The sequence below is a fragment of the Sturnira hondurensis genome, unplaced genomic scaffold, assembly GCF_014824575.4.
Source record: "Sturnira hondurensis isolate 20B ecotype Veracruz unplaced genomic scaffold, ASM1482457v3 Scaffold0025168, whole genome shotgun sequence".
Classification (NCBI taxonomy): domain Eukaryota; kingdom Metazoa; phylum Chordata; class Mammalia; order Chiroptera; family Phyllostomidae; genus Sturnira; species Sturnira hondurensis.
The window spans coordinates 262,906-274,949 of record NW_028097799.1 but is presented as its reverse complement, the minus strand read 5'-3'; the positions used below and the strand labels follow the sequence as shown (position 1 = coordinate 274,949).

The window sequence follows — 12,044 nt, the reverse complement described above, 5'->3', positions numbered from 1 at the left end:
GATTTCTCAAAAGAGACCTTACAGGCAAGAAGGGGCTGGAAAGAAGTATTCCAAGTCATGAAATCCAAAGACCTACAGCCAAGATTGCTTTATCCAGCAAAACTTTCATTTAGAATGGAAGGGCAGATAAAGTGCTTCTCAGATAAGGTCAAGTTCAAGGAGTTCATCATCACCAAGCCCTTATTATATGAAATGCTAAAGGGACTTATCTAAGAAAAAGAAGATGAAAAATAGGAACAGTGAAAGGACAGCAAACTCAGAGTTACTAACAACCACACCTAAAACAAAAGCAAACCAAGAGGACAGCTAGATCAGGAGTGGAACCATAGAAATGAAGAACACATGGAGGGTTTGCAACAGGGGAGTGGGAGGAGGAGGATAAGGGTGGAGAAGGTACAGAAAATAGCATAGACAGTAGGTAGAAAATAGATGGGGGGGGCAAGAATAGTAGGGGAAACATAGCATCTAAAGAACTTGAGACACGTGGTTATAAATAAGGGGGGGAAGTGGTGGGGGAGGGAGTGTGCAGGTGGAGGGGAATGAAGGGGGGAATAGAACAACTGTAATGGTATAATCAATAAAATATATTTTTTAAAAAATTTAAAAAACAAACAAAAATAAAGTTGGTTGTGCGAGGTGAAAGAAAAAAAGAGAGAGAGAGCTATTTATGATGTAACTAGATCCCTGAAACTCCTACCCCTACTCCAAATCACTATGTTTGGTATCATATGGGTTCAAAAATAAAAATAAAATACACAACTTGGTGGGAACAGACAGCAGAAAGAAAATGCCTTTTAAAATATGTACCTATATATATCCCTAACAGAGTTAAGATTCTGTATGCATACAACAATTACAGGAAGCTATAAAAGTGAACATTCAGGAGATGAAAGAGAGAAAGGGAGGGTGGGAGGGAGAGTGGAAGAGGAACATGGGGAGGCAGGAAACAGCTGAAAATTAATACTACCAAGAAGAAAGGGTTGAAAAATAAATGAAATTTCCCAGAAAATAAAGAAAAAGCAATGGAAAATGAGCAAGGTTTATTTTCATTTTTTTAAAGTCAGAAAAAAAGTCTAGGAGACTGACTACTTGAATAACTGTTTCCAAAAGAAAAAAGAGAGGAAAATAATAATGTCCGAAGTGATGAATATGAGTTGTTGCCATATTGAAAAAGTCCAATGAATACTTAACACAATAGATAAAAGTACTCATACCAAAACATGTCACTGTGAAATGGGGACAAAGAAAGAGTCTACAAATTTCTGGGGAGTGGAGAGGAACTGGACACACTAAAAAACAAAAATAAAAACAGCTATCAAAATAATTTCTGACTTATCAACAGCAACAACAGAAAATGGCCATAGAACAATGACTTCAAATTCTGAAGAAGAGAATTCTACACAAGGCCAAACTACAGTTATACAGTGCTTAAGATGCAAGCAAGTCTCTTACAGGTCTCAAAAACGTTTAACCTTCATGTTATTCTCTAAAAACTATGGGAGGTGTGATCTACAAAAATGAATAAGAAACCAAGTAAAAAGAAGAAAAGAGACACAGAAAAGTGTAAAGGTACAACACAGAAGTCATAAGAGAGATTATCAGGAGCACAGTAAGAGGAGACCCAAAAAAGACAGGTGTGCACCAACCAGATACAGAGAGCAGAGGTACAGATTGGAGCAATGTGATTTAAGCTACCTTCCTTTGATAAGGCCATTATGACAAAGATGACTATTATTCTACCCTTATAAAAAAGAAAGATACTGGTTGCCTGAGCCAAACTTTTATCTATACTTAATCATGTGTTAACGAAACTCCCTTTCTCTCTTGGTGTCCTCCTGGAACAGCTAAGAATTTAACACAAGAAGAGTTCAGCTTTAACCTAACTCTTAAAACAAGACACACAGAGCAGAGCAGCCCACTACCACAAACTATCATAACTAAACGTTCTTTACCTGGCCCACAACAGAGCCCCATCAGATAAATGTAGAGTCCTGTGTTTCTCAGAACACACTCATGATCTTGTCCCCTGATTTCCCCAAGAAGTGCTCTAGTAGAAATTCCAGGAAGCTAAAGCTAAACTATAACCTACAAAAGGTGTTCAGCTTATCTTCTTTTGGGAACTTCATCTAATAGTAGCAATACTAACCTTTCCTTACAGATCCAAGTTTTTACTTTTTCAAAACTAAAGCACATAGCTAAAAGAAACATACACTAGAGTTTAAACTTGAAAGATTACTATTAAAAAGTTCAAGAGACTGAGTAACACAAAAGTCAGGATGGAGGAGCAAAGAAATATGAACATGACCACTGATATATCAGTTTTCAGTCTATTTTTCTAAAACTTAGGCATATATGTTTTATATTTTTCTACATATAAAATTTCACAATTTGAAAGGGGAGGAGCTCTAAAAAAATGGTAGTCTGATATCCAGCTATAGTCACAAAAGTGTTTTGACAGAGTTTTTACTTTGTTGCCAAAATATTTAACTTATAGATTTTCTGACAAATCTGTAAGATTATACTTATGGATTTAAGTATAGAATGGTAGAGATTAAAAGGTTATTGGGAAGAGCACTGAAGTAACCTAAACATCAATCAATATAAAAATAATTATGTTCAAGAACAAACTGTGTAATAGATATGCATCAGAAAAAAAGTGACAGCTTTGTGTATTGATATGCAATACCCTAAACAACAAATTATTAGGTGAAAAACATGTGTCAGAACAGGGTATATAGTTGAGTACCATTTCCTTAAAGAATATACATACTTGATTGTAAATATATAAATCTCTACAAAAACATTAAGAAATGACAATGCTAGTTACCTCTAGAGGTGATCTAACTTGATGGGATCAGTTGAGGAGATTTCACTATATACTTTCTTTAAAAGACTTCATTTATTTATCTTTAGAGGGGAAGGGAAGGACAGAGGGAGAGAAACATCAATGTATGGTTGCCTCTCGTGAGTCCCCAGCTGGGAACTGGCCTGCAACCCAGGCATGTGCCCTGACTGGGGATCGAACTGTGATCCTTTGTTCACAGGCCTGTGCTCAATCCACTGAGCTACACCAGCCAGGGCTCACTATATACTTTTTTGCACATATTTCAAATTTTTCTAACATAATCATACTGAAGCCCAAATATATACTTGAGTCTAATTCTGAACTGCTCAGTCTATTGTAGTGGTCTGTCAGTCCCCACATGCACTAATATTACATTTTTAAGTTACCTTTGTTACATCAGTAATGTTTTTTCTCATTGTAGAGAAAGTTATCCATGGCCCTTTTCCTTTTCAGAAATGTAGTGCCAATTCTCATTTGAGAACTGAGTTTTGAGCAATGTAAAGTATTGCCTAATCACATATTTTTTAAATAGCAAAAACCGAAACAAAACCATAGGACAATTTTAATTCCATACAAGGCCAAATAATTATCTTTGAAAGTGTAAAATATAGACAGATGTTTTCCTACAATAAAACTAAACAATTTATCAAACCAAATTGGTCATATTCAGTTGTACAAAATTAAGCCAAATGCACTATGTGTGTTTGTATACATCAGAATTTTTCTAGATTCTAGAGCTTATGTTATCCAATTTTGTAGCCACTAGCTACACACAGAATTAAATTCCAAGTAATTAAAATTATATTTAAATTAACTAAAGTTTAAAATTTATTTCCTTGGTTGGAAGAGTCACATGTCAAATGCTCAATAGCCATGTTGGATAACACACACACATACAGCATTCCCAGCATCACAGAAAGTTAACTTGAACAGCCCTTCTCTAGAAGAATCCTTAAAAAAACAAAAAACAAACAACAAAAAAAAGATTAACAGAGAATCCTCTGGGAAGAGGGCTAGATGGCTAAAGATAGGAAGGAAATAGATTTTTCAAAATAAGATAAAACTTAGCCTGTGCTAGTATCCTTAATGTTTCATGTTAACTCACTTAATCCTTACTGTATGCTTAAATATACCTGAATTTCTTTGTAATCTTAAGTATTTTATTTGATGCATTTTAAAAGATTATTCTAAGAATATGGCCATAGGCTTCACCAGATTGCTGGAGAGATCCATTTAAATTTTAGACGATGAGCATTCATTACTTATTTAAAAAAAAAAGTAACAAAAAAGAGCTAAATACCATTAAGTACAAACCAAAAATCCAAGAGATTTTACAGTCCTAAATAGTATTTTAAAAAATAAACTTTACAATTTTAAATAAAAAAAAGGAACACTCCTCTCCCCACTATGCCAATGCCCATTAATCATCTGGTACGCCCTTTCAGATGATTTTATATTTAATTTATTTCTGTATAATGATGATATATACACTAATTTATATCCTTATGGTGGAAAAAGTTTTATTAAAGATAAAGAATTGAACTTTTTAGTTTGGGTTGAATTTGTTTCTTTTTTGAATAGAATAGTAATAAAACTCGAGGCCAGGACCTGGTTCTAAATTCTAGCTCTCTTACTTGAGGAACTGTGTGGCCTTGATAGAAATTTTTGAAAAATCATCTGAAATATGAATTTTTCACCTATAAAAAGGATTCACCCTAAAATATTAAGAGGTTTAGGAAGGAAGGACTTCGGCCTTCCTTCCAAGATGGAGGCGTAGGTGGAAACACTGTCCCTTCTCCCACAACCAAGTTTGAAGACAACAAAGTTTTAGTAAACAAAAACGCAGCCAAAACACAGAAAATTGAACTGTACAGAAGTCCGACAACAACGAACCATTCAGCCATACCGATAAACCAGCGAGGGAAATGATCAGTGAGACAGATCGCGTGCAGGGCCCAGCAGCAGGAAGCAGCAGAAGGGACCTCCATTGCACCTCCTGGACCCCGCCCCCACATACAGTGTCACAACCCAGTGACTGAGTTGCCCTGCCCTGGGGAACATCTAGGGCTCCGCCCCTCAAACGTAACAGGCACAAACAGACCAAAACATGGGTCAAGAACTCAAAGCCCCAGAGCCAGTAACTCTAAGCGACCAAGAAATAGCCAACCTATCAGTTGCACAGTTCAAAACACTAGTGATCAGGATGCTCACAGAACTGGTTGATTATAGCCACAAACTGGAGGAACATATGAAGGCTAAACTAACTGAAAAGAAGAAAAATGCAGAGGAAACCAATAGTGATAGAAAGGAAACTGGGATTCAAATCAAGGGACTGGACCAGAAGGAAGAAAAAAATGACCAAACAGAAAAGAATGAAGAAACAAGAATTCAAAAAATGAGGAGAGGCTTAGGAACCTCCAGGACATCTTTAAACATTCCAACATCTGGATTATAGGGGTACCAGAAGGGGGAAAGAAACAGCCACGAGTGGAAAACTTATTTGAACAAATAATAAAGGAGAACTTCCCCAGTCTGGCAAAGGAAATAGACTTCCAGGAAATCCAGGAAGCTCAGAGAGTCCCAAAGAAGTTGGACCCAAGAAGGAACACACCAAGACACATTATAATTACATTAGCCAAGATGAAAATGAAGGAGAGAATCCTAGAAGCAGCAAGAGATAAGGGGACAGTCACCTACAAAGGAGTACACATCAGACTGTCAGCGGATTTCTCAAAAAAGAGATCTTACGGGCAAGAGGGGGCTGGAAAGAAGTATTCCAAGTCATGAAATCCAAAGACCTACAGCCAAGATTGCTGTATCCAGCAAAGCTTTCATTTAGAATGGAAGGGCAGATAAAGTGCTTCTCAGATAAGATCAAGTTCAAGGAGTTCATCATCACCAAGCCCTTATTATATGAAATGTTAAAGGGACTTATCTAAGAAAAAGAAGATAAAAAATATGAACACTGAAAGGACAGCAAACTCACAGTTATTAACTACATCTAAAACAAAAGCAAACCAAGAGGACAGCTAGATCAGGAGTGGAACCATAGAAATGAAGATCACATGGAGAGTTAGCAACAGGGGAGTGGGAGGAGAAGGGGGGATAAGATACAGAGAATAAGTAGCATAGACAGTAGGTAGAAAATAGGGGGGAGGGCAAGAATAGTAGGGGAAATATAGAATCTAAAGAACTTGAGACATGTGGTCATAAACTAAGGGGGGGAATAGTGGGGGAGGGGGGGTGTAGGGGAATGAAGGGGGAAATAGAACAACTGTAATGGTATAATCAATAAAATATATTTTTAAAAAAAAGAGGATTAGGAAGGAAACTATAAGAAAGATGGGAAAGGGAAACATCTTTAAGGGAAAGATGTTTTATCTTTCCAATGATAGTATCAAATTTTCTTGCCTTAATTAATAAAGATAACTAATTTCCATATAGCAGTTGATAGTACCAAGTTTAAAAGTCAACTAAAAACATGCAACAGTACATTTTGCTTTTAAGAGTACCATAAAGCCATGAGTTTCAGAGAAATCTTGTAGTCTTATTACTACCATCCCAATTGTTTTTCATAATTTCAAATTAAAAAAAAATGTACTACTGTTTTCACTAGCAAAGTATTTCAACTGGCCAATGCCAATCACTTGAATTGACCTGGTCCAGAAATGTAATGAGCAGATGGGAAATGACAGTTCACTTTCTTAAGAAAGTACCCATAAAGTTCTGGGTCAGTAACTAAAATATGACTAGAATAACTAACTACTTGTTTACTCCTCAGATGTGGACACCAAGGTGCTATTCATTTCCTTATGATTCTGTACTTTAGTTATCAAACATTGTAATAGCCTGAAAACAAATGTCCACAAATTTTTCTCATAGCTGTAGCAAAATATCTAGTTCAGTTTATCAAATTAATCGCCCCAGGTTGCCCAAGGAAAGCATATTACATGCCTGTTGGAAACAGTATCATGGTTAAGAACTCATCTTCTGGAACTTAGTTGCTTTAGTTTGAACTCCACCGGATCTTGGACAAGTTAGTCACACAAAGTTACTTAATCTCTCTGTGCCTTTGTTTCCTCATCTATAAGAATAATAATACCTACCTCACAGGACTGCTTTTAAGGATTAAATTAATGTATGTAAAGCATTTAGTGTGGTGCCTAACACACAGCAAGTGGTATATTTTAGCTATTATTAAGAAATAAAGACCTGCCTACATTAAAAACAGAGCCCTGGTTGGTGTGGCTCAGTGGATTGAGCACCAGCCTGTGTTGCTGGCCAAGTCCCCAGTGGGGGGCACATGAAAAGCAACCACACACTGATGTTTCTCTCTCTTCGCCTCTAAAAATAAATAAATAAAATCTTAAAAAATAGATATAACAGATTATGTTTAAAAAGTTATTTTCATTAAGTCAGCTGCTGGAAATTCAATGCTGGTTAGATTTGCCATAATTCCACATAACTTTACTGAACACAGAGTGAATGACCAAAGTATAGCTCCCCATTGTTTCTGTGAAATAACGTATCAAAAGTTTCAACGGGGCAAAAAAAATTGTTATTTTCCTGACTACATTCTCAGCTTCTAGAGATGACTCTTCAGTACATAAGAGACAAAAATGATTCTTTTTTTCCAGACACAAATAGAAACTTTTGAAGAAACAGTAGATTTTTATGATGGAGCCAGAAGTGGGAAGAGTGTCTGGGGTTTGTGGATCACAAGCTTTTAATTTCGTCCTAATGGCCAAAGACTGTTAATTAAAAGGCAGCTATGTGACTTTCCTACCAAAGGAAGGAGAAAATACATATACTATGTAAGGAGAAAATACGTACACCTGCATGGAACACATTCATGGAGTATTAACTTTATCTAGTTCTTCACAACTGACAGACTGTCATCTCAGAATACTGCATTAAAACATCAAAATCACTATGAGACATCTTATTTCCAATTTTCAGCTAGACTTAGAATTTTCAGTCTTCAAGGTCACAGACATTAAAATTAGACTATAAACCATGTTTGCTTATACCTCTCCAAATAATCTCTATAACAAAGGTAGAGCAAGTCAGGTACCAGAAGAGCCAGAAAACTTCCAGTAGTAGAAAGGAAAAGTAGAAATTACCATTGCTAGAAGAACTATTTCACAGGTTCCTTGTTATGTCCAGAACTACTGGTACTTCTATATTCTTAACCTTTTACAAATTAGAGCATTTCATTTTAAAAAATGTGCCTAAACTTTTCTGCCCAAATTGGATTAAGTTTACATAATTGATTTTACATGTTATTCTCTGCAACTTCAGTGTTGAACCGTGTCTATTTCTAAACTGAATGTCTCTATGTCAAAAATTATGTATACTACTAATTCAAAGTATAAAATGAAGTGAAACTTGGAATACAAACATTAAAACCATTTAGCTGCTTTATGAATGAATTTTGATACCCCGGCTCTTTCATTAATGGAAGAACACACATTAATTTGCAAGTTATGCTCGTCAATCAATGGTCTTTGGTTAACAAAAAAAACCCCACAATTATATAACAACGTATTTGTCAATATGTATTTAGGCTCTATTTACTTTTAATAAAAACTCTTTGCAATACAAAACATGTTTCTAAAAGATAAAAAAGGAAACAGATCAGCTGACCAAATTGATTGTACTTCTGAAATGACTATACAGTTTAAAAAACTCAGGACATGGTATAAAAATCAAGTAAAATTATACAGCTTCAGTTTAACTAAAAAAAAAAATTAATACCTTACTTGAAAAGAACTACAAGTTTACAAAAAAACAGCCCAATAATAAAGAATACAGGATGAAGATAAAGCTGCAAAAAAACACGACCTGCTGGAGACAAGATGGCTGGGAAAACTGCCTTGCCATCTTCACCAACTAATATTAAGTCTAATTTTGGCCCAGCTGCAATTCAAATGCCAACAGAATAACAGGAGAGTACTGTTTACCCCAATGTTGAAAATTTTGCCATTTTACCTGTAAAGAGGGAAAATGCTTCCTTTATTTTGCCCTATCAAGTTTCTCAACAAATTTAATATAACTGAACTCATACACACACACTTGAGACAAAGCTCACTTAATATCAAATTGAAATGACTGGCGTTTTATGTAATTTACAAAGATAAAAAGTCCCCAAGTGCCTATGAAAGGTGGGACAAGCAGGAAAAAACCAAGGCCCTTTAAGTGCTTGTTATGCCCAGCAGAAAAAGCAGTAAGGAAACTCACAAACTAGCCCTAATAGCAGTGAACAAACATGCTTTTTGTAGGCTTCACCGGGGATATCGCAATTCCAACCAATACAAATCAGCTGCTTTAAAAAAAAAAAACTCACTTAAGTTGTCAAAAAGAATTCTAAATAACCTCTGGATAAGGGCACATTAGAAGTGCTAAAAATCTGCATTTTCACTAAAACTAACATTCTAATACTATTTTATATACATCCTCAAACTACTATAATTTCAATCTGGCTTTCCACCTTCACACACTTCAGGTTTTTAGCTTCCCTACTCCCCAAATTCAAACGCAGTAACCAAAGCATCCTGGTACAGCACTAGAACAAATATGATATCACTGCATCACTGACTGGAATTAAGCTCATTAAATGTTTACATTAAACAAGGTATAAACCACATCTTCTGTAACTTTGTCGGTACAACGTTCTAAACATATCAGAGTCTATAAATATTTACTGACTCAAAATAGTCCTTCAACACTTTGTAGTTGTGCTGTTAACAAAACTGCATCACTTTGCGAAATCTAAAGGATCTAAATGTTACTGAAACTTCACATTATACATTACTGTTTAGAGGATTTAGCCTTGCCCCTCTTGCCAGCTGTGCTGTTTTCTAGTAACACTGGTACAGTGGGTAGGAGAGCTGATCCAGTCAAAAGTGAGCACCAGAACCCACTAAAAGGGTGTTCAGTTAAAACTCTACATACTTATCCTGTCTTTACCTATGCAACATTAATTATCAAGCCAGTTAATTGTATCAATAACTTAAAAGACATGTTTGCAGTGAATCTAATTTGCAAAAATGAAAATTGATACTAATAAAATAAACAGAAAAGTTGCCTTAAATAACGGCAACAAGAATAGTTTACATCAATGTAATTTTTAAAAAGCCCTTTATTTTATTCTACAGGCCTTTCCATTTAGAAAAACTACAGGACTAGTTTTTTAAATAGTTATAAACGTCTTTAAAAAGACAAAGCGAGTTGGTAGATCATTACGAAAATAAAATACTACTATTAAAGATATACAAAACCTTTTAGCAGACTAGGTCTAGAACTGATTCTAGAGTGTCAAAGGTTTTCTGATTGTTAATAAACTCCATTATGCCTCTGAAACAATGCCACTTAGATATAACATTTCTAAAACGGCAACACAAGCAAGCCTAGAAGTTTCAGTGAGCCAGTGCCAGCAAACCCAAACTGTGACAAAGATACCCTCTCCTTTGGGCGGTAACTACAAACTTTCTGTACTGGAATCAGCTTGCTTCAATTAAGTTTAAAATGGGGCCTAATTTGAGGAAAGCCGGCAGAATGGATACAGAGAAAATAAATGGAAATTATTTTAAAAGTTAAGTTCCTACTTCCCATAAGGTGTGTCTTAGAAATGTTTTGGACAATGAAAACAAGAACGAACAGGATCCAGACTCATTCGCATTCTCTGAGGCGTGCGCACTGCGCGGAACGGATGAATGAATGGAAGACAGGCGTGGGTGAAAAGCAGCAGGTCCGGCCGGCACCAAGACCCGCAGCAGCGATCTGTAGGCCTCGCTCCTCCCCCTTCCCTCCTCCATGACAGCCCAGTCTCAAGCATGGAGGGGCGAGAACAAAGTGAGCCCCCTCGCCACCACAACCTTTCATCCTACTCAGAGATCTGTACCGCGAGACACAGGGTTCTCTCCACCCCAAACCTTTCTCGCCTCCCCTGCCGCCAAACCCGGCAACTCTCCGGCACGCTGGAGTAACATGCGCTAGTCCCTGTCTGCTCCCCACGGCGAGGTCGATGCTCTCCGCGCGAGCCGCCGAACCAGTCCCGCCCAACCCACGCTTCGGCAACGCCAGCCCACCGGCTCTTGTCACCGGACTAAGGAAGACCCGCGCGCGCCCCGCGCCCGTGACCCTGGGCTGGAGGGAGGGAGGAGGCAAAGAGAACCCCGGGGCTCCCTCCTCCCTCTCATTCCAGGCCGGCACGCCGCCCACCCTCTCTGGGGCTCCCGGTGCAGGGTAGGACGCAGCCCCGCGCCTTCCCATCTCGAATACAAACACCACACTCCTATCCCAGGGCCCGATCAACCACCGCCCATGTGGGCTACCTCGCGGCTCGACCCGAGGCGCCCCGCCGCCCTTTACTCCCTCCTCTTTCCCAGTTCTCGGGCCCCCACCAGAACGTATGCGCTACACGCCACCCGAGCCAGCCTCCGGGGTGCCCCTAGTTGCCCACGGGGAGGTCAGGCCCAGGAAGAGGGGGAGGGGGCGGCAAAGGGTAACGTACGCGCAGGGAACGCCGTCCCGCGGGGTCCCGCAGTCCGAAGGGAGACGGAGCGCGGGGGCTGGGGGGGGTGGGGGCCAAAGGCAATACTCACCGGTTCCACAGTCGCCATCTTAGATCGATCTGATCACACAACCGCTCCTGAAGGGGGTGGGAGGGGGTGAGAGGAAAAAATAGAGTTCAAACCGGGTTGGCTAGTTAAAGCCCACGTGACGGATGCGTCCGTTTGGCCTTAGCGGCGCCTGCGCAAAACTGCGGCTGCGTGTATAACGAGAGGCTTCTGGGAAGTGGAGTCTCTCGCTCTCTCTTTCTTTTTAAGGGCAAAGAAATTTAAAAAAAAAAAAGGCTGGTCACGTGGTCTGTGGGTAAGGTTCGCGGTTCTCTGCCCGGCGGACACCCGCGTGCTGGTGGGTAGTTTTCAGTCCTCTGTTCTACCGCCTGGGTAGCTGCTGTCGCACTTACTGCCAGGCATGCCTACTGTGCCCTTTGTTGCCCTGTCCTCCCATCTTCCCGAGAAAGTTAACTGCAGGCTTAGCACGCGCTATAAAGCTTCATTTGTTGAGGTCGTAGGACAAGTTGCTGGTGTCTTTATTTAATTTTCTTTTGACTTCCCACCATTTTCTTTTAATTTCAAAAAAGGCCGCGGCGATGGAGAGTCGTTGTTTAAAGCAATCAACCCTCCCCCGT

At 38.7% G+C, this 12,044-nt stretch overlaps 1 protein-coding gene across 1 annotated transcript in view; it reads right to left on the bottom strand.

Annotated features, from left to right (window-relative positions):
* EIF4E (eukaryotic translation initiation factor 4E) overlaps positions 1-11,550 on the bottom strand; it is a 49,352-nt gene extending 37,802 nt beyond the window's left edge. The window contains exon 1 of the mRNA XM_037039123.1: positions 11,452-11,550. Coding sequence (XP_036895018.1) covers positions 11,452-11,469 — 18 coding nt within the window. The 5' untranslated portion in view covers positions 11,470-11,550. The remainder of the gene's footprint in view (positions 1-11,451) is intronic.
* Between the last annotated feature and the right edge of the window lie 494 nt (positions 11,551-12,044).